The sequence below is a fragment of the Tauraco erythrolophus genome, chromosome 9 (assembly GCF_009769465.1).
Source record: "Tauraco erythrolophus isolate bTauEry1 chromosome 9, bTauEry1.pri, whole genome shotgun sequence".
NCBI lineage: Eukaryota > Metazoa > Chordata > Aves > Musophagiformes > Musophagidae > Tauraco > Tauraco erythrolophus.
The window spans coordinates 23,670,870-23,694,525 of NC_141473.1; the positions used below are offsets into that span (position 1 = coordinate 23,670,870).

The following is a 23,656-nucleotide window of genomic DNA, read 5'->3' on the forward strand; positions in this document are numbered from 1 at the left end:
TCCTTACAACTTGCACTCCCAATGCCACATTTTAACTGTAAGCAATTCTACAGAAGTCAATGGGGCCTCCAAATGTTTGCAAGATGTCAATTAAACTCACAGACAAACATCTCTCAAGTAAAATGAAAGACCATAGATCAGTGGGTTGGAAGTAGGCTAATTTTACATACTTAGACAGTACTTACATTCTTGCTTAAAGGTAAAATACTCTGTTAGGTGTCTGCATTCATGGTTGCCTCTCAAAAGAAATAATGTGCTTGGGTAAAGAATTTTCAGGACCCATAAGTACAGCACACACTGTTGAAAAACAAAGATACCCAGTAAAATACACTATTTAAGAACTTCAAAAATTATTACTGAGAAACATTGAGTAAGAATGTTAACAGCTTCAAAAGCAAGTACAGCTTAATGTACCATTTTAAAATACAGTACTACTCCTCGAGTTCAGTTCTGGACATGAGTTATGCAAATTGCTTACTATTTTTCTTAGGAACAGCCGCAAAGAATGCTGAAAAAAATTTTTTTTACTGAACACTCAGTAATAAAATAAACTCAGTAGAATTACACGGCAGAACACTTTCATCTGGACAAATAATGTATGTGTTTACGCGTAAAATCTGATTTTATAATATGATTCCAAACACTGGCATAAGAAGGAAAGCAGACATTTATCAACAGAGATTGAAGAAAAAAGCTCCACAAAACTATCTACATTAAAGTCAGCTATATCATTTGGAGATTGTTTTTAAACTAAGAATGGACAATGTAAACCTTTTTTTTTTTTCAAAAAAAAATGGGAAAGCTGGTTGGTTATTCAATGTTCAAGCAGCAAATTCAAAGAACTACACTAAGTTTCTATGTATCATTATTACTGCAACATCAGCAGCAAACAGAGTTAAGGACAGAGCTACAGAACACACACAATTTTTTCAGCTTAGAGTCTGTTACCACCCAGCAGTCTTGAATGCCCAAAATGTATTTCTTAAATTTCAAATTTGTTTCCTGTATTTAACTGAGCACAGAAATCTCAAAACTCCAGAAGTTTTGGGCTACACTGAAGTCACCTGCAAATTGTTATTATTATTATTGTTCTTAATCAACACAAGTACCCTGAAGCTATCATTCTTCAAAGTTATTTTGCATAGAATAGTAAGTACATGAAGGAAAAAAGAAAACAAAGGAACACTTCAAAAAAAACAGCGAACATGGAGAAATACATCAAAGACCTCTATTGTGAAGTTTAGCTAAACTAATTACTGAATTTTTCTTACCTTCTTAGTAAAAATATGCAAAATAGTTATTTTTCTAATGATACCACTTGCTTTCTAAAGTTTCTGTAACTCTAAAATATCCTGATATATTGCAAAGTCCCCAGATTCAATTGTGAACTGTTTTAGTTAAGTTAGTTTGTATGAAAAATTTATAAAAGCCGTCAACCTTGAAAATATTTAATAGAAAAGTGGCAAAATACTGCCTTCCCTTCAATTAATGAATACTACATTTAATTAAATTGCTGATTGACACATTCTCAAGCATGTAACCTGTAAAGTACAAAAAGAAATTTTTTTTTTATGTTTCCCGCACTGGCATATTTTTTTCTTATCATCAAATATAGACAGACTAATGTCAGAGTTCTCTACGTCCTGTTACTTCTGGAACAGAAAAGAAGAATTTGCACACACTTATGTGAAGGACTCCATCTTGATTCCAGCAGTTTGTTATACACAATCACAGCAGCCTGTAATTACCTTTCCTATTAGAAGTGATGACATTTTTAAATTGGAAATGGGCTACTACTAAAATATCAACACAATTAAAGATGTTTCAGGAGAGACTGATCAAGAATTTACTAGTGAAAAATCAAATTTCAATGTTTGTACGTTTTTAGAAAATTTCACCTCCATTTTTCTGTGAAAATTCAAACATTTTACCAAAAGTATATTACACTTCCAATCACTAAGAAAGATTTTAAACTAACCATATACAAAAATTCCTGGACGTCAACTTAAACTTCCTAAATGTTAATTAGCGTTAAAACTTAAGTAGGAAAATTTCTTTTAAGGTTACAATGAAGAACAAACGGATGACTTTTACCTCCTACTTCTTTTCTTTCACAACAGGACCATAAAGCATAGCCCTGCCTTCATGCACTTGCAGCAATTCAACTTCATTCAGATAATCTGCCATATGCTTCACTGATGTTCCCACAGCCACTCAGAGCAGAAGCGAGCAGATTATCTCAATGAAGAAAGACAAGCCTTTTAAGAACCCTGTAGTGGTTTTCAAGAGTATATTTAGCAGATCTTTCTATATTCTGCAAGTATATTCAGCATGCCAGATGTTATAATAAAAAAAATAATTAAAATCATGAGGAAAAAATTTGAGCCTATTCTTATTAATATATTCAGTAACATCCATTGATCAAAAGTTTTTTGTAAGTGTAACAGTTGAAAAGCTTTCATGCCATGTTTTGATATATTAACATATAGTGCTGCTATGTAATGTCCTTTTCGAGGACAGTAAGAACAGTCTAAGGTCATTGAATTAATAAATAGGGAATGTCTGTTGAAATTTTTCCTTATAAATGACTTCGAGGCAATCACTCTTGCTGCATCTCCTTTTTGTCTACCATCCCTAACAACTCCAAAAGGTGTTGTGCATGTCCTTAACAGTAAATACCCACACATGTTATTAGAATAGCATAATTTTAATGCAGAAATGAAGTATCATACACCATGACTTGCAAAATACTATTTCAAATGGTATGTCACTCTATTAGACTTGGTATCTATGAAGAGACTCCAAGCTGAGGCACGTTCCAAGCTGGCTCCAGAAGAATAGTTAATTTTAAAATCACAGCTCTGAAATTAACTGATATGAATAAATGAATATTTCTGGAATGTAGTATACTTAATAAATATGCTGAAAATTAAAAAATTATTTGAATTCAAAATACCTGAAAAATTAATGGCAGAAACACAGGTCATCCTTAGGGAATATCTGTAAATGCCCTCAGAATTTTAGTAAGGAAAAATATTCATAATTATTAAAAAACATTTGATTACATAAGCAAAACGAATCTACTTTATACAGATAAACACCTATAATAAATTAAAATATCTTGCAGTCATAACTCACCTGTTCTCCAAAAACATACAAATACACCTTCCTGCATATTACCAGAGAAGCAGGATTATGTACAATAATGCCATAGAATTCAACTTTTTAAAAACTAACTAAAGAAAGAAGAGGAAAAATGAGGAAGTCTAGTGATTCCAACAGGACAGTCTGAATGACTGGTCAATATTCTCCTTTAAACAGGCTTCTGTCATGGGAGAAAGCACAGCAAGGAAGAACACATTGACAAGTTAAAGCAGACCTAAAATTTCATTTGAAAACCTCTGTGACAGTGTGCTTACAGAAAAATTTAGGACAAAACAGATTAATATATTCAGTTACCTCTATACTAAAATAACCTCTGTCTACATAGTCACCGAGGAAGAGGTATCTTGTGTTAGCAGGTGATCCTCCCACTTCAAACAGCTTCATTAGATCAAAGAACTGGCCATGAATATCACCACACACTGCAAGCAAAAATTTTGTTCAAATTAATTAAAAAAAAAATCTAACAGAAAAGTTACTAAGTTATAGTTAAGTAAACAGCCACAAAGTACTTCTAATTAAGAGGAAAGGCAGGTATAAAGCAGGAATAACAGAATTTTTTGAAGCTTCCACCTTTGTTTTTCATTAAGATGCTGTCCTCACTACCTGTGACAACGCTGGTGACAGCCCTGCTTGAGTCTAGCAGATTGTGGAATATTTTTCAAACACAGTTAATGCACTGAACATTGAGGTCTTGAAAGTTGTCAGCAGTTGTCTTTACTGTCCTCCCCAGTCCCTTAGGTACCTTTGCAAATTCTCCTTGGTATGCATATTTGGAAATGCCTGCTGCTTTGCAACAATTTGCTGTGTCTGTGTGGGACTGAAAAAAGTAGGGAGCACGCTTTTGCTTCTGAGTCAGGCTAACATATCTTTTAATATCATATCTTCTCTTTCTCAGTTATTTTTATCCTTCAAATAACCATGTTCACTATTTCAACAGTGGCTTTCTCTTGTGTTTTTAGAATAAGAGACAGGACAAGACTAATGGTCAGCAACCTAAGGCAGAAGTGTTGAAGATTGCAGATGGGAAGACTTTGAGGAGCATACAGTTAAGGCCACATCATCTCACAATTAAAAAACAAATAAATTAAAAAATGTATGGAAGAGACAACTCCTCATTCCCACAGGAGTTCCCGGCTCAGTGGAAGTCAGAAACTGCCTTCTTGTTTCTGCATGAGGTATTGCTGATGATAATTAACTGGAATTTGATGGACTATGCCTTCTGTTGATGCAAAATGTCACTGATCAACTGATGAATAGCATCTTCTGACTTCTCAGAGTTTCAGTATATTTTTTTGGGGAAAAAAAGTTGTTCTAGTTTTAGAAAGAAATACTGGATATGGCACACCATACTTTAAAGGTTGTTATTCCCTTGGAGCAGACCATTTGTCATCATGACCTACAAAATATTACACTAAATAGAATATGTCCTCTTTTATGTCACTTTTCTTAAGATTTCTACTCAAACACTGCAAGAAATTTCCTTCTTTTTCAGCTGACAATATACTAGTAGCTCTGGATAACTACCTGAATAAACTGAAATATAAAAATTCTAAACATATGGACAACACTGTAGTTTTGAGCTTTATCTGTAGCTTCAAAAGACTCAAGAGTCCAGATAGTCACTCAGTGGTTTCCACCATTTCAATCATTCATTTTTTAAAAAGACATCAATAGTAACGATGTAGTGTTTAAAGCTTCCATTTATCCGATACTAACAAATTAAAGCAAGCTGATGCCCTAAAAGAAGCTTTTCAGACATTAATGTTATACAGGTCCTTTTAGAAGAAAACACATTAAAACGAAAGAAAATCTGATCTGAACACAAAAAATCAAATCTACTTTCATTATCATAAATAACAGATATGCAATGCAAACTATTTCCTATGAGTCTGGATTGTTTGTAAATAAAAGTACTAAAGGACACCACTTCCATCTGTCACCAGGCCAAACAGAAATAGAAATAGTCAAATCATGAAGATACTCCAAGACCCCCTAAGAATCAGTTTTGTATCGCGGTGGATATGGTCCTAGTGCATTTAAGATGCTAAAACAACCCTTCAACACTTTCCAGTACTATTGCCCTCATAAGAACATGGTTTTACATGAAATTGTCAGTCTCATCTACAGAGGAACTATAAAGGTGTATTTTTCACTCAGAATTCCAGTTCACAGCATGAGCTTCAACCACAGCAATTAGCTTCTCTTCACGTGTTTGGATTTCAGGATAATTCTGAGTTCATTTTTCTATTCCACATAGAGGTATTTATTCCCACTTATAACACTGCAGGAAATAGAATTCTGTAATTCATCAGCCTTTAACTACTTTCTACTTTGTCATTTTAATACCAATCCCACTATTTTTTCCAATAGGTTTAATGCCTTCATTTTGCAAAGTAATGTGCAGCCTATTTTGTCAGACCATTTCAGTACTGTTAAACAAATACAGTTGTGAGGGATAATTCAACAACATTATACAGAAATTTTATTTTAGCAATTTTTAAGACAAAATCCACTACTGAAAAAATCTGGCTTCTTTCAAATTTAATTATGAGTGAAATTATCTAGAAATATTACCTGTAATTGGAGCTTCAACTTCTATCATAGTTTTTTCCCTCCGTAATATTGCAGCACCCTCATTGATGATTCTAAGTGCAATTTCTTCATCCACTCGACCTTCTTTTATCAAGTGGTTCTTCAAAATATCAACCCTTGGTCTACCATCTGTGTCAAACACTTCTTCAGACGTCAAGCGATGCGTTGGTGGAAAAGGGACAGCTAAAATTTTAAAAGAAGAAACAGTAGTTGCAACAATGCTATTTTAAAAACACACTCCATCTAGGATTGGTTCTATCATGGAACAGCTGCTATCCAAAGTAGCAAATTTGTCTTTCAATCAATCAGCTTGATGACATCATTAAAAGCTCGATGGAATAGTGCTATCTGTACGTATTAAAAAAATTAACATCTATAATGTGTGCAAGTTTGTAGAAACTATAAAAAGAGTTACAAGGCACAATACTATGTACCACATTTGGAAGAGTCAAAACTGCCTTTGTAAAGAGACATCATCTCTCTCCAATATACTGCCATTCTCTGAAGGACTCAAAAAGTATTGGGGATGCAGGAGATCCATCCATTAAACATTCACTCAGACTTGCAAAAGGCATTTTAAAACAAGCCCATCATCAAAGCCTCAAGAAAAACAAACAAAACAAAACAAACAAAAAAAACCCAAACAAACAAAAAAGAAACAAAAACCCACAACAAATCCAAATGTAGCAAGAAAAGAATGCAGTACTTTTTGAAGGACTAGAAATAAAAGAAGGTAGTAGCCAGCACCTGGAAAAGAAGGTGGTCACCCGAGGAGGCCCACTAGAATCTGTGCTATTTAATAAATTCATTAATTACACTGAAAAGAAGGTAACTCATGGAGCAATGCAGCCTTCAGGTGACAGTACGTATTACAGACAATGAAGAGTAGAGCAGGCTATGAAGAGCTACAGAAGTAGCTCTGAGTGGCTCAGCAGAATATGATGCATGAAATATTAATAAATGCAAATTAATGAAGGAAATAAATTCTAACTACATATAAAAATCACAGGTTATAAAATTACTACTACTATTTAGAAGCAAGGTCCTTCCTATAGTTCTAGGAAAATATTCGATTCTGACAAGTCAAAGAAACCTAGAAAACTGAACGTTAAAAATTATTTGCAAATAGAAAACAAAGATGCAATTACGCCATTAATAAATCCAGTATACAACTCTGGTTTGCCCACCGTATAAAAAACAAAGAATAATTAAAAAAGGATTCAAGGAACAATACTGGAAATCAAAAAGCTATAATGATTTCTGCTACAGGAATAACTAAGTAGACTAGGATTCTTCAGCCTAAACCCATGAAAACTAAGGGGGACTCTAACAGAGGTCTATGACTGCATTAATGGAGAAGGTAAAGCAAGGGCAGCACTCACAGCTCTTCGCCCCTGAACGGCAGAAAGGGGCAGGATGGACTCCGCCAGTCTGAAGTTCTGTCCATCCACTCAGAACAAGTTCACACAATCAGAAAAAAATGTAATTTGCGGAGCCTACAATTGTAGGTTGAAATTCCTTCTTTGAGCTTGTTTTCCTTATTTTCCTGTTGTACTGTCTCGAAAAAGATTAAACTAAGAGTAGAGGCTGCCCATGTACTAGACACAAGCTTAGAAATTACTGCAAGTATCAGAAGTCCTTGGATCCTGGCTTGCGGGTCAAAAGCAGCTATATGCGATCCATGTCTCAAAAAAGTGGAGCAGATGAGAGGTCTGAGGCTGATGACCAAACCAGCCTCAGCAACTGCCCAGACAGCACACCTGACGGCCATCAGCTTACATGAATTCAAACAATGCCAGTTCAGTTACTGCACAAATGAAACATGGATGTGGGACACGGAAGAAAAGGATACATCAAAATTGCCACTAAGCAATCCATCAGAATATCACCACGCTCATGCAGGATTACAGGAAAAAAAACTAATTTGGAAAAAAAAAGAAACACCCCCAAAAAAAGCATACCACTATTGAAAGAATTAAATAAAAGAGAAAAGGAGCAAAACCATCCACTTTCTCTCCATTTAAATATTATTTCAAATATGCTTAAAAAGAAAAACTGGAGAAACACATCTATACAAAGATAAGAACAACTAGTGGTATGAATACACTTGGAGATAGATTATTCATACTTTATTTTCTTACTCTCCAAAGTTAAAATTTACATTCCAAAAATCAATGCTTAAATACTAAAACATTCACTGACTTCATTTAAATTGACTTCTAGATTTCTAGCAACACATTGCTACCATTCTGTTTCATGCAATGATAAAAATCTATCAATAAAACAACTGATGCATAACTCACATGTATATATTCACTGAAATTAAACTATACTAGAAAATAATTTGTCTGGAGAATTGTCTATTCTTCCTCTTATAAAAGTTTCTAAGCAGGAAAAAGCTGAAAAATGTGCCTTGACACTACCCAGTGTAGAACACATTTGGCACTTTATTTTTGGACTTAAAGCATTTTATTAACAGAAAAGAAACGGCATGCCTTTCCTTCCAGCCTCCTTTAGTAATGATTTGAGTTTCATTTAGAAGTGTTAAAACTCCATATAGTCCAAATGTTAATAAACTTAACATATTTAAGAAATCAAAAGACAACAACCACTTCTGTTCCATGTACAGCAATTGTCTAAAAACCTAAATCTGTCTCTGAAAAGAGAAATCCATTGTTCCAACAAGGTAACTTGAACTTATTTTTTTAGAAGCACTTAATTACAACCACACAAGCATCAATTCTAAAATTCACTGTTTTTTTAAACTTGACTTTCTAACTTCCATATTCTCTTAATGTTATTTTTGCATTATTTGGAAGTTTATATTAATCTGTACATAAATTAGATTTAGGCCATTTCTTCCCCCACGTTTTTTAACACATTATTTGTGGGATCACAACTGCCTTCAGTAACACTTTGAGCTCATCCTTTTATGAGAGACCAGACAATCCACAAAGTAGATTTCTCCTGCTTTAATTGTTGCAAAAGCGTTAGAGATCATACCTTCCCAGAACCAAAGTCAATCACCTCCAAGACACAGTTTTGTAGGAACCATGCTTCATTAGACCTAGTATTATTCCTAGATAACCATTTACTTAAGTGAAAGATGACTTTTTTTCTTTTTGGAGTATTTTTGGTTAGACGTAGGGTGTGGTAGAGAATGGTTTGTTGAGGCGACCAGTTGTTCTTCGTTCTCTTATGTGCAAATCATTACTGACCCATTATGACTACCAATGGCTGCAGAATTCAGAAAGATGGTGTCGACCTCTTCCTTATAACAGTTCAGAAATATTTCAGGGGTTCTAAGCACATAGCAGATTAAATTTTATTCTCTTAATATAGTTCTTATGTCCACATAATATATTTCAGATCAAATTTGCACAAAAATTAATTATGTCTATTTTAATGAACTACAGTTTTGAGTTCCTCTAGAAAGTTACATTTTCTAATGATTATAAAGGTTTCATAAGAGGTTATAAAAACAGATGTTTCTGTCCAATGTCTTGAAAGAACTGTTTCAAATAATTTGAATTAATATATGTATTCAAATTAAAACCTCTGTATATCCAGGGGTTATCCATAATGTCAAAAAATCATGAGTGTTAACATCAGTACTAGTTAAGCATGTCTAAAGTTGTATTTGCCTCACGAAAAAATGAAGTCTTAAAACTAGTTTTTCAGAGTTTAACAAAATCCTTTTCACAAAATACATGTATTTTCCTATTGCTCAAAAAGGATTACATTCTTTTTAGAATAATCTTCAGAGAAGGCAGAATAACACATGGCCAAAGATTTTATCTGCATCACTCAGTTGAATAAAACAGTAACACTTACCATAAAAACTGTTTATTTCTATTTTATACTTTAATTTTTGTCTTAACAATATTCAACATTATATTAGAGCTCATACCTTTGACAAATACTACAAATAACATCTTTTAAAAGGTTAAGGATGATAATTTTTGAAGCACATAGACAATTTCTGCAAACTAATGGGTTTTATTGAACCTCTGATGAAGTAGTAATAGAATGTTATAGCCTGAGGAAAAAGAGTTGCAGCATGATGTGTTCCAAGACAGAAATATAATCCATGTTGCAAAGTCTTTGTGCATAACCTGCACTCTGGGGAAGTAACGAAATGGTAATTAAGAGCAATTACCCTAAGGAAATAACATGGTGTTAGTCATTAAGGGATTCCCTTCTTGCACTCCCAGCAAAGCTAAGCAATAGAAAAGCATTTAGAGATGAATCTCTAAAGCAATACACACTGCAGTACAAAATCACGGACTGTATCCTATTAGTAAAAGTATATATGTTACTAACAAAGATAACACATCATGATTTACAACAACATACAAGATTTTCTAAAACAAACCATTGCTTACTCGTCAAAATTAATCACTTTGTAAATATGTATCTATGACATAATTTTAATTACATTGATTCAAGATTTTAAGCAGTAATGCAGGGGAGAAAAACAGTAACTAGCTTTTGGGATTTGTTAACAAAAAGGTTTTGATAGTTTTTATTAGTATTTGTACATGCATTTACAAACAGGAAAAAAAATCACTTTTTCTTTGTACTGCAGTACTACTTGAAACGGAGATATCAAAAGTAAAACCTCTAAACCTAGTTCTGCACTGACTTTCTACAAGCCTCAGGGTACATTTATACCTTACAATAAAGCGTGCTACAGAGATCCAAAAGTTAGCACCAATCTGAACGGATAAATTCACAGTATATCATGAAGAGGTTCAAAAGTAGAAAAACTACATTAGCATGGCACTTTACCCAATATAATAATCCCTTCTGAGAGCTGCAGTATGGCAACGAACACAAACACGCTACTTCCAGACCCAAAGCAGACCTCACATTGCCTAGTAACTGAGTACAACAGTAGCTGCTAATGAAATCTTACATGTAGACACTGTAAATTTAAACCACACTGATATATATGTCCATTTCAATAACCTTGGTTAAATCTGGATTGTGTCAGAGACACCCTGTCGGAACAAGCTCATGAAACAAGATGAGTTCAAAGCCTCTAGACTAATGGTAGGAAAAAGTATCAGGGATCAACTAGGTACCATAGTTCACAAGTGAATTATTTTCTGCTCTTAAGCAGAACATCAATAATTCTTTTTCCCGGACAATGAAAGAAAATTAGCCATTTTTCCTCTATAATCAGGAGCCTATGACGTATTCCATGAACTCAGCTTTGGCTGTATAAGCATGTTCAACGTTCCAGATCTGATTTTCTGTTAGAGTGGTTTTGATTTCATAGATAAAGTCTCAACTCACATTACTAAGGTTACTAAACACAGACATTGCGTTTGTACAGAATTTGTTGCTTTGGTGGCAGTACACACAAAGCAGTATACAATGTTTGTCTCCACTAAGTGACATCATACATCAATACAATCCTGGTGTCTAGTGAAAAGATAGGCCAGTATTCTTCCTTTTGTCAGCAGGTTTATTACCACAATAGCATAGTTGTCTGCGGTTTTTCTGTCGTTTTGTCAGGTTTTGTGGGCTTTTGGTTTTATAAATGCATTGCTGTCTATGCATTGTCACTCAGAAGAATCACAAAGCCTAACACCTAGATCATCTTTCAGTCTGTCCCTGGAGTTCTCATGCCTCTGCTAACATGTATAAAGAAGAGAGAGATGTAGCACCATGACTGCTATGAGGACAGAAAATATCCAATTATCCTTCTGCGTTTGGCAGAAGAGACTCGAAAAGAAATAGCATAAAGACATCACAGATGGTCTATGGACCAGCAACCTTGAAAATATTAGTTAAGCACAAATACACAGCAGCGTCTACTTGAATCAGAAAGCTAGAATCAATAGTTGTCAAAAGATACGAGTTACCCTATTCATCCCAAACAAGAAAGCACAGATTCAGCAAAGTCAGTTTCTTGCAAATTATGGTATTTTTCCTAAATGCCACAAAAACTACCCCTTTACTCAAGTTTCTTTGAATGCATGCCACCTGCTATATTAACAAGCATTCTAGAAGCAAGAAAAAATGACCCTGTAAACCTTGAAACCCCACAAAAGCACTGCAGGCACTATTTATTTTATCCTTACTTACCATGTACTTGCAGTCTTGAAAGTTTCGTAGAATTTTAAATCTCAAATGAAACTGCTGGTATACCTAGCACGCCATGGCACATTCACCTTTTATACTGTCTGTGTAATTTTTCAATTAACTTGGTTGATGCTTTCGGAAGTTTCTCTCAGAAAAAAAAAGAATTATTTGTTTTAGAAGTATTTAAAGATGCTCCTCCCGTTAAAATGGCCCTAGTGCGTTAGGTCAAAAGATTATTTAGTGCTTAAATGTGCTTCTGGCAATGATGGGCTCATAGGACCTTCCCTCCCCATATTCTGTTTTCCAAACAGGGTGGTTTAAGGTTTTCCTCTAGAGTTTCATACAGACCATCATGTTTATGATCACCAATAGAACTATTTTTCACTATTTTGTCCAGACCCTGAATAGACGCTTTTATAGTTTTTGCCTCCACTGCACCTTATTGGTATGAATTCCACAATTTTAGTTACACATTATATGAAAAAGTATTTCACCTTTCCTTTACATTCATTTCTGGAAAACATTGTCTAGTACTGCATTTCTCCTCTTCACAGGGAGACAAGAATTACAGTTGTCTCCTATTCAACTTTTCCATTAAATACCATTCATGATGTAAGCAACATCTAACTCTATCTCCTACTCAGCTATCCCTTTTCCAAGTCACAGATTTCTCATCTTTGTTGCTCCACCTTGCATGAAAGCCACTCTGTGCCTCCGAACACATCTTCAGATAAAGAAGAAAATCAGGAAGGGGGACCAAAATTACATGCTGCTGTTCAAGATGCACACATAACACAAGATGCATATAATGGCATGATGGTGCATTCTCCTTTTTCTAAACTGATCTTCTAATAATCCCTAAATTCCTATCAGCCTGTTTAACTGTCACTCCACTAACATTTTCAGAACATTATCCATACAGATCCTAATATTTCTTTCGAGAGTTCATTGCCCTCTACATTTAAGCAAGAATTGTTTTTCCCCTGTAGAGTCTACTCTGCCTTTACCAGAACAGTGTCTCCTGTAATTTCTTTGCCCAGGCACTCAGTCTAACAAGAGCTTTCTGAAACATCTCTGGAAGTTCACTATCCTGAATAAGTGTTATTATTTGCCATTCACTCTGGTTTCTAAATAACATATGAATACATTTAAAGAGCACAGATGACAGATGTTAACCTCCCTCAACCATGGAAGTCTATTACCTATTAGCATCCTTTCTTTCCTAAGTAATTTTGATCCAAAAGAGGATATTTCCTCTTCTGCATACTTTAAAGGCTCTGATGAAGGAACTTGATGAATATTTTTGCCTGGATCAACCAGCTCACTGGCTCCTCCAAAATATGCTAACAATTTCTCTTGATTTCCATCTATGAAAACTGTACCAACTCCTCTTTAATACTGTATTTCCCCAGGGACACAGTTAGTCTGTTCTTTTTTACAAGTGCTATGAGTCTGCTTAAATTAAACTTAGTGATCTACAGCTCTCCAGTTCAACCTAGAGCTTTTTAAAAAATGCTGCTGTGCTCTATTTCTCAGACTCAGAAGACAAGCTGTGCCACAGGCTATGGAAAATAAATCTGCAATTTTGCACCCAAAAACCCCAAAGAATTCCTTTAGATCCACTAGATAAGTATCTTCTGGTCCTGGCATATTTCTTTTTTAACATTTGTTCTGTTGATATGTTCTGAAACCACTTACGTTTCTATGAGACAATCCTTTGGTCTCACTCAGCAATAAGAATTGACTCACATGTGAAAGAGTCCTTAGTTCCCTACACAATAAACACTCATATAAGTAGCTGACAGATTTTTCTTCTGTGACTTTACCTTCCCAAGATTCAACTGTCAATTGGCCCTACTGAAATTAAAGCCGGCTTCCATTTTTTTTTGGGTGGGTTTTTTTGGGTTTTGTTGTTGTTATTTTTAAGATTCATCCACAGTAATCATCCTCTCTAAAAAAAAAAAAAAAAAAATACAAACAACAAAAAAAATACAACAAAAAAACCACCACTAACTAACTTATCAGAATTCAGTTCCACTCCATTGTCTCTCCCAAAACAAAACTGTGGTTTTTTTTTTTTTTTTAAGTATGACCTTTTAATGCTCTCCTTACTCTGCTGCTTTTCTGGATCATTTTATAATCATTTCTGACCAACGGCACAAAGGCATTCTAAGTGCCTTATAGTATTTTCAAAATAGCCTTCATGTTGCCTGTAAGCATTTATCTTTTTACTTGTTTTTTTTTTTTAACCAGACTGAATTTTGAAGTTAAATACTGCAATGATTTCTTTTCCTCCTAAGTGGAAATCATTGTTAAAAAGTAGCTATTAGTGTTTTAATTTAGGACCCTGCTCAAGGCTATGAGTTACTTCTCTTTGTGCTTCTCTGAAGAGGTGTTTCAATGAGCTACCATTTAATAACCAAAATGACTGTCTGCCAATCAGACAGCATCGTGAATTTTACCTAAAACAAAGTAATACTGAAGCCTCCCATTTCCTCAAGATTGGACATCATATCCAAATTTAGCAAAAAATATCCACTGGCTCAGCACAACAAGGTCCGTTGACTGCTTCCCAAAGCCTAGTGACATTCAACAGTGGGCAAAGCACAATGCCAGGGAGAACAGACTACACCCAAGTACAATTTTGTAGTGCAGCTACTCACAGGTCGGTCAGAGAAGCCCTGGTGCTTTTCCCTCTAAGGAAAGCCCACGAAGAATCCTCTCTGCCATGCTCAGGACTACTCTATCAAACTGTCTGAGCTTACAAGAACGTCTTCCTCCCTATCAGAGAGAAACACTTTACAAGGTAGTGAAACAGTTGTTTAAGCAGAAAAGATATAATGACAAATTTGAAGTATGAAAGTCACATGCACTGAAATGTCAAGTGCGCTGACTGCAATCAGTCAATAACCATCAAAAAAAAAAAAAGGTAAACCCAAAAGAAGCAGATACTGCAGTTAAACATCAATGGCAGCTTAAAGAATTTTTTTTTTTTTTGGCCCTGTGATTTTGAAAAAATGTAACAGAGGAAAATGCTATCTTCCACAAGACAGTGGAAGAGATGTGAAGCGTGCCTCAAAGATGAAGAGGCAGCCTTAGAAAACACTGAATCAAGACAACAGGTACATTTTCTCATCTCTCTTAAAAAAGCAGTAACAAAAGCCTTGCCACATGATACCTTTTGGGAACCAAATGCCCCAAACTGACTTCAGACATTTCAATTCCATAGCTAACCATTAATTTATAGGAAACTCTGTAAGTACAAATTACTTAGACAATTCAACTAAGCCATGAAAAGAGAAAATTTAAGCTTTTTATGTACTTTAAAAGTAACAAATGATCTTTGATGACATAATTCATACTTGGGAAGGTATGCCAGACCAACAAAGCTAGACTGTATAGACTGCATATTTAAAGGCATTATTATGTTTATTATATATGCGTCAAAGATAACCATTATACCTGATAACCTTTCACGTATTTTCCTAGATAAATGCACTTCCTACTAGTTGCTAAACACACAGGTCAAAATATAAAAGGGGATATATCTTAATTACCATCTTACCTTATTAGAAAAGATTAGTTACTTTTAATGCAACCACTTTTTCTTGGGTAAGCATCTCTTGCCCGCTTCTGACAACATATATTACTCGTAGTAAAGGATTTAATTTCTCACGGCCTCTGAAATTTAACGGTTTCTGGGTTTTTTTCCTCCTCTTCCAGTAATACAGAGGAAGAAAATAAAACTAAAATAAAAGCGAGAGATGCAACCATGCAAATATCAGCAAGCAGTAAATAATGAACTTCCATTTCCTCCCAAAAAGACCTAGTATATGGAGAGCATGGAAGCTGAAAAATGGCCCAATACACAGATACACCAGAAAACATTACTACATTTTTCTCTGTGGCTGTTCTCAAGATCTGAGACATTATAAATGAATTGTCTCAGCAAGCAGAAACAGAAAACCTGGGTGCAGGTTTACAAAATAAACACGAAAATTATTGCCTTAAAAAGAATCCCCAAAACTTATTCCAGGAAGAAAATTCACCAATAATTATCAATAAATAAGTTGATGCTTTTGAAAAAAGAGGCAATTTTTGCAATGATTCATAAGCATTACAGAAGCTGAAAGCAGAAGCCATTATGTAACCATTTGAACTGTTGTCTTAACAGTTTCACCAGCACACCTGGTCCACACATTTCTAGTATGAAAAAATAACATTTTTAGGTCCCCTGGTACGCAGTGCTTGCCAAAAGCAGACGGCCCACCTTAAGAGAGTATTACCACATCTGTAATCTATTCATCGTACAATAGGTAAGAGCATGGTGAACGTTTCTTGGTATGAGAGAGGCAACACATCTGTTTCTGAACAGGGATGTGACACAGTTGTCACGTTTTAACATAGTTTCAACAAACGTATTTAGGTAGCATAGATACTCCCACTTAGCACTAACGTTACCTGCAATCTTGCACCCCTGGGGTCACTGTCTAAAAAAAAAAAAAAATATTTTCAACTGCACTGCACCTAACAGGGGAGGGAGGAACCAAACCACCCTGTCTTTCATACCAAGAACATGGACAGCTTGGCACAGCTGTCTAGCCTTTCTCCAGAAGCCAGTGATTCAGCATGACAGTTATGGACGGGACAGGTCAACAGAAAGAATATAAAAACACTGCTATATGAACTTTCAACTGGGTGTAATTATGTTAGATGAAGCTATCGATGCCTGATTACCTTTACAACAGTTCTGTATCCTACACACCCAGGTTCAAAGAAACACCGTAACCCAAGGCTGTAATCCTGTTAGAACAAAGCGAGTCTTAACCATGATTTTAAACAACCAGAAGCATAGGTCACATTTAACAAGCTGAATTATTACGTGATTGGCAATCAGCAGGTTTTCCAGCACACTCAGAAGTATCTAATCACTTACCATTAGTTCTCCTGCATTGTCTGAAGAACTTAGTTTGTTACAACAAATTGTGGTAAAGGTAAGAAATTCAGCGAGTCTAAACACTATACATTAAAGTAGCACTAATGAGTACAAGTTTCCAATAGATTAGTTTTAACATTTGCTACTTTTACTCTTGCAATTTGTTCAAACAAATCAACAGGTTAAGCAATCCAAAATGACTAACAACTAACTGTGAGTAAAGCTTTCCAGCTTACTGGAAAACACACTGATTTCCAAGACATCCTATGGGATTCCAAGGCTTTAATTAAGACCTGCTGCATACAAAGACATCTTTTTCATTTCTCAAGACCCCCTATTATACAAAAAGTTAAATGAACAGATCTCCGCCCCTTTGAAATCAGGCAGATGCTGTGTTCCTAGGAACGTCAATTTCAAAAGCAGACTGCTTTGAGTACAGCCATGAATTCCAATAGCCTAGGTCTGCTATCAAAAACGTCCACACTGCCATAGCCAAGCTCAGTTCAACATCAAAACCTTCCAGATCAAAATAATATTATCTGGAATTAAACAAAATATAGAAATTCTTTGAAGCGTTACCCATGCTATCCTCTCAAACGACAATTTACATCTAATGAATAAATTTTAGGATGCTTTAGTTATGAATGCTTGTCCTCCCCATAAATACTAAAATGACACACTTGATGCGCTCTGGAGCAAGCACCTTGATGTTTTACAAGCATTTTGGCTGCTAGACTATCTTAGTTTTACACAGACGTAGCTACTTTAAAACGTTTCAGTTCTTCTTCTGTGAAGTATAACGTTCGACTTTTAAAGGTTCCCCATGAGACCGTGCTACCAAGAAAGGCCACGAAGAAATAGATCAAGGTGAATTTTTTCCAACACAACTGGGAACCCGAGACCAGCAGCCAATAGAAAGGGCGGCAGCACCTTCCCACTCCCTCTTCCTCAGCGCTGTCAGCTCCTGCAATTACAAGGATCTCCTCTGCGCAGAGCGAGGCAAGCCCCCGCAGAGAACGAGCCGCGGAGGGGCCAAAGGTGCCCCCGGCCGGCAGAGCCCACGCACGCCCGTGCCGCGCCGCCGGGCGGGACGTGCCACGGCCGCGGGCCTCGGGCGCCGCTGCCACCCGCGGAGCGCAGAGCCTCGGCCCGCGGGCGGCTCCAGCAGACGGCCGGCCCCGAGGCTCGCCGCGGGCAGGGCCGCCCCCGCCGTCTCCTCTGGCAGCGTTCGCGCCCAGCTCGGCCCCCCTCGCCCGCGAACCGAGCCCACCCCGACACCTCCCCGCCCGCGCAGGCACCCCGCGCCGAGCCGGGCAGCCTCCCGCGGGCACGCCGCTCCCATCCCCACCCGCGGGCAGCGCGGCACGAGTCAGATGCCCGCACACGGGTGCCAGGGCACCTCTCCCCACGCGCGGACAGGCCGCCCCGCCGAGCCCGGGCGCCCCCCGAGAGTCGGGCGGCCTCGACCCCCGCCGCGCCGGGCAGCCATGTTCCCCGCACCCCCGCCGGGCTCTGGCGGGTCGGGGGGGACGCTCACCCTTGACGGCGCGCTCGCTGGTGGCGTGGGGCGGCAGCAGCAGCACCTTGCTCCCCTCCTTGGCGGACATCGCTGGGTGCTGCCGGGCTCCGGCGGCGGCTGCTGGGCGCGGCGGCGCCTTCGTCCGCCTCCTCCGCCGGCGGGCTGGCGGGGAGAGGGGCGTGCGGCGGCCGGCGGCGAGGCGCGGCGGGGGCGGCTAGAGGCCCCGGGCGCCGGCGGCCCAGCGGAACATGGCGGCAGGCGCGGCTCCCAGCTCCTCGCGCAGCGAAGGGACAGTCCGCCTCGGGCCCGGCATGCACCGCGCCGCCACCCCACGAGGGGACTACGGGAGCGTGGCGAAACTCCCGGCTCCGCCGCGCCGTGAGCGCGGCCGTTAGGGAGCGTGGCGAAACTCCGCTCTCCCCGGGGCGGCGCCTCCGCCACGGAGCGCGGGGAGGGGCGGAGGCTGCAACCCGGCGCCGCCGGGCTCTTCCCCGCCCGGCCGGGGAAGGCGGGCGAGGAGCCAGGAGCGTCCCGCCGCGCCGCGCCTCCGGGGCGAGCGGGCGTCGGGCCGAGCCTCTGGGGCGGCAACGAGGCCGCGCGGCGGGAAGCGGGGCGGTGCCGCGGGCGGTGCGGCCCGGCCCGGCCCCCAGCGGCCCGTCAGCGGGCCAGGGCCGGCGGCCACCTTGGAGAGCTCCGCTGGGCCGCCCCGGCCACCCCCGGCGGCGACGGCTTGGGGCGCGGAGCGGCCGCCTTCCCCGGCCGGGCCGAAGGAGGGGCCCCAGTCCTCCCCGGGCGCCACCTCAGAGCGAGAGGCTGTGCCCGTTCCCGCACCGGGCGGCCTTCTGCCTACACCACCCTTGGAAGAGGGCCCACAGCTCACCTCCCGGGCAGGGAGGTGCGGGCGAGCCCAGGACGGGAGATGGAGAAGGAGGAAAAAGAAGTTCCCCCAAGAAAAAGCTTGGGCTCAGCTTACTGCAAGCTTCTACCACCAGATAATTCAACCAAACGCGCCCTTGGAGCTGAACAACAGTGGGCAAAGGAGGCAGCCGGGAGCGCTGATGGCCTCGGGTGTCACAGGCACTACCTGCCCCCTCCCAGTCCCTGCCACCCCTCAGAGCTTCACGGGGAGGTGACTGCACAGCGCCCCTTGCCTGATCTGTGCACATACAGCAGGCCACAGCCCTTCCGTTATGTACGAACCAGGCAAATTTTGTGTAGAACAACAGGTCCGACCACATGCAAGGCATAAAACAGCTTTACCTTGGCACGAAGGTTGGTACAACTGTACTAAATCTAAGCTAATCTCGTCATTCTTTATGACTATTCCATATACATTAACTGATTTAAAAAAGAAAATAGTTCCTGCCCTGCAGCTGTAAATTTCATCCTCTTTCCTCTAGTTTAGTGTATCCTCAGTTGTACTAGTGCAGGTTGGCTGTAGGACTGCCCTATAGTTGAGATCACAGAAATTAGCTAGGTTTAAAAACCAAAACCAAACAAGAAACACCTCCAAAACAAAAATCTCTGAATTTGGCATCACTTAAATATCTACCAACAAACCCAGTCAGATCTAGCAAACATATATATACATATAACCATATTTAATCAAATGCAGTATGTCCAAAGAGCTGTTGCTTTGCTTCTCAGCTAATAATACAGCTCTTGTGCCTTACTTCTACTGAAATTAAAAAAAAAAAAATACACTCAACCACACAATAAATCAAGAATTTAAGAAAGAAAAGCCATTTAGAGATAACAGCTTCCAGCAAGATCTTGGTTCTTGCCTCACTCAGGTCCAAGGGAAAAGAATGACATCTGAAGTGACTGCCTGCCATCTTGAGCACGAAAAGCTGTTAAGCAAAAATATGTTAAAATTGATGGGTTACGCAAGAGCTTGGTTTGAGCTTGCTTTTTTATTACATGGCCAAGACAGTCCAAGCAGAAACTTTGAATGAAATATCACTGTAAAGACATTCAAGGAAGCAAGTGAAAATTTTAAGGGAACTGGAATTATAAACCCTTGGGTTATTTCTTAACGACACTTGTAAGACTCCAAAGTTTTAGAAAAACAGAATCCTAATTTCATTTCCATAAGTAAAAATGTGTGCATGCATGCAAAAACAGAGCTGAGATACATTAGAGCATCATGGAAGAAATCCTGGATGACTGTTTTGGATTTATCACTAAGCTTTCCAGTAGCAGAAATTACTTATTTATACCACGTTCTGCAAATGTCTGTCATTGTACAACCAATTTAAAGGGCCTATTTTTTAAACAGAAGTAATTTAAATGAAGTTCATTTGGTTCAATAGCATGCACGTGTATCCATTCAGAATATGCAGTGAGAGCATGGGATAAGAAAGGCAGTAAATAAATGTTGCTCCTATTGACTTAGCATTAGCTCAAAGTAGATCTGCCGGAATAAGGAGCAGGGGGAATGAATTCAGTCTCTTACTTAGAATCAAGAGAAGCTCAGTAATAAATGCAGTCTCAATGTTCGACAGTGTGAAACAGCAGAGAGATTCTCCTATTACGAAGAAATTCATTTGTCCATACATTTCCAAACACACAGGGAGCCTGAGACCTTGCTGAGTGTTGTCAGGAATCGCCTCTTCACCTCACCTGAAGTGCAGCTGCAAAAGAGATGCCTTTTAAGATTTTCCGGTTTTGACTTCTGTCACGAGCCCGCAGCCAACATGCATCTTTTCTACTGGGGTATGAAGTAAAAGAGGCTGATGCAGATGGAACTCTGGTTGAGGAAAAAGCATAGCATAATTTTATTTTGTTACGATGCTGTGCCTGAAGGAGATATTTTCAGCTTCTAGGCAGCATACCTAGAGCCCTGCATGCTGAAACACTTCCAGTCATATTCAGGCATCACCTGAAGAAAAGGCTCATACAGATGAAATCCAGCCGGTTCCTCCATCCTCATAAATACATCAGGTTAATGTGATAAATGGTGTTCTATCTCCCTGCAAACCACACCACCTTAAAACATTAAAAATAATAATTTGAATGACAATTTTTTTTTTTTTAATAACAGCAGCCGGAAAGAGAAGTTAGCTAGTGCAGTTACCTTGGGGTTTTATTGTTGTCATTTTTCTAACATGCTCCATTTTGCCTCATTAAAATACAGAGCAAGTGCCTTCGTCATTAGGACAATACCAAAACCCGTCTTAGGGAGAAGGAGAACTACAGAACTCAGTACCTAAGCCCTTTAGCTCATCATTGAAGCTTTTTCATGTAGTATGGTCTCTAAATCTGCTAGAGACTCTGAAAGAGGCATTTACATTGCCCCAACTTACCTCATGGTAACAGCAAAGCTGATTGATTCAGTACATCTTGTGTTCAAGGAATCAAGCCATTTCTACTAGCGCCACAAGTAAGGTTACGATTGTAGGGACCTGGGAAAACAATTACAAACAGAAAGGCGGCCTTGCAGGTACAAGTCGGTGTGCCTTTGTAATCCTGACAGCTTCCCACAAATGCCAGACAAATGAAAGTATTTCTGAAAAGCAGTCACATTTCATTTACATCCTGTTCAGCTTTGCCACCAAGCGGCCATTCCATTCCACACATTTTAATATCTAATTTAAAAAAAAAAAAAAAAAAGGAAAAAAGCTCAATTTCTATTCTGAGTTTTCCAAACTACTAGCTAGCACTGGACTGCTTTCTGAACAACTGCTTTCGTAACAGAGAAACAATTCAGCAAGAGAAGCACATGGAATAATCAAGCCAATCCATCTTATTCTGTACCATGGGGAAGGGAGACATTTGGGATGCAGATGATCCCTGTCTTCCTCCCGCTCCACCTCAAAGCAGTACACACTGAAGCTGCATGCAAGAGATGTTTAAATAAAAAGGTGTTATGTTAAAACCTGGACTTTTCTGACACCTCCACTGAACGAGTGCTGCAAGGCATAGTAGCAACTACATTTTAGTAAATCATCACCTCAGTCAACAAGCGCTGTTTATTGAAGTGCAGAAAGCAGTTAGACATAAAAACAACTGAGTGAAATTCTGTAACCATCTCATGCAGGAGGTCAGATGATCAGAACGGTCCCTTCTGACTCCAACGACGACAGATCTTTAAAACTAGCACAATGCAATGTCCCAGAATCATCTAATTACCCAACAAGGACTTTTTGAAAACTCTAAGAAGGAAATTGAATCACAGGAGAGAAAGATATATTCCAGATCCCAAGAGAAAGATGCATAGAGCAAATCTTGCAGAGATAAACCAGGTCTAGAGAGGGGAAGACACGCTATAAGCAGGAAAATAAAATGAGAAAGATAAAACTTTTAAGAGGTTGCTCCATTTCATTGACTCTCACTAGTGACTGCTTGAAACTGTCCTCTCTGAATTGCCAGAAATGGTACTGCAGTTGGTATAAACTGAGACTGCCTCAGAACAAGCCACATTTTAATTTTAATATCTTTTGACATAACTGCAGTACTGAGTTTCAATAGGAACACTTAAAAGCTTTCTTATAAGAGAACAAGATTTCCCTGCTGTTCCAAGACATTTTTTTTTTTATGGCAAAACACAAGAGCATCATTCAGAAAGGTTGAAAGCATAGTCTTAAGCCATTTTCTCCAGCATCACGAAATCATTATCACTGCAATACTCCAGCTGTCAATGTCATCCAGTATTGAGAAGCTGCACTGACTTAAAAAGAAAAAAAATCAAAACTAAATTATCAGATAGTTGCCAGTATAAATTACAAGTTACTTGACTGTTACAGTTCTATCCTGTTACACTCCCTTCCTGCATGCATTTCCTTCATTCCCCAATAACCTCTACAAACAGGCTGTGGAAGTACAGACTACATTAAAAAAGCTAGTCAAGGCCACAGTCATTCCTTGCACCACAGAATTTTAGGTTTTAGAATTATAGACTATAGAATTTTAGGTAACTTTTTCCATCTCACACCTCTGGAGTGATGGTACCTCAAACTGTTCCTCAGGTTCCTCAAAACACTGCTCATTTGCTCTGCTTAAAGCATTCCTTCCCCCACCCTTATTATCTAGTTCAAACTTCTCCTTCCTTAGCCTTAAGCAATTGCTCTTTCTCCTATCATCTGAGACCAAGCAATTCCCTCTCTTCATTTATCTACTACCTTGATGATATTAATAACTATGATCCAGTCACCTCTACTCACTCTAAAAATTGAGTTCACTCTGCTTTTTGCTGCCCTCCTTTGTGTTCTCTCTAGTTTCCTCAGTCTCCACAAGAGACTTAAGTGACAAACGTATCCAAGGTAAGCAGGTCTGCATATAGGACCTTATTTAAAAACAACAATCTTGTTGCTCTGTAACAGGAACTATGATGTAAAACTGTGTGGTTGTTT

At 38.8% G+C, this 23,656-nt stretch overlaps 1 protein-coding gene across 4 annotated transcripts in view; it reads right to left on the reverse strand.

The window, feature by feature from the left end:
* Window positions 1–18,393, reverse strand: part of PPP3CB (protein phosphatase 3 catalytic subunit beta) — a 42,214-nt gene extending 23,821 nt beyond the window's left edge. For 3 of the 4 annotated variants that reach the window (XM_086616469.1, XM_086616468.1, XM_086616470.1), the window contains exons 1-4: window positions 18,324–18,393; window positions 5,740–5,940; window positions 3,460–3,584; window positions 186–297 (exon numbers count right to left, since the gene is read on the reverse strand). In XM_086616469.1, the coding sequence (XP_086472595.1) occupies window positions 186–297; window positions 3,460–3,584; window positions 5,740–5,940; window positions 18,324–18,393 (508 nt within the window). The remainder of the gene's footprint in view (window positions 1–185; window positions 298–3,459; window positions 3,585–5,739; window positions 5,941–18,323) is intronic. The other variant, XM_086616471.1, reaches the window with a different exon arrangement.
* Between the last annotated feature and the right edge of the window lie 5,263 nt (window positions 18,394–23,656).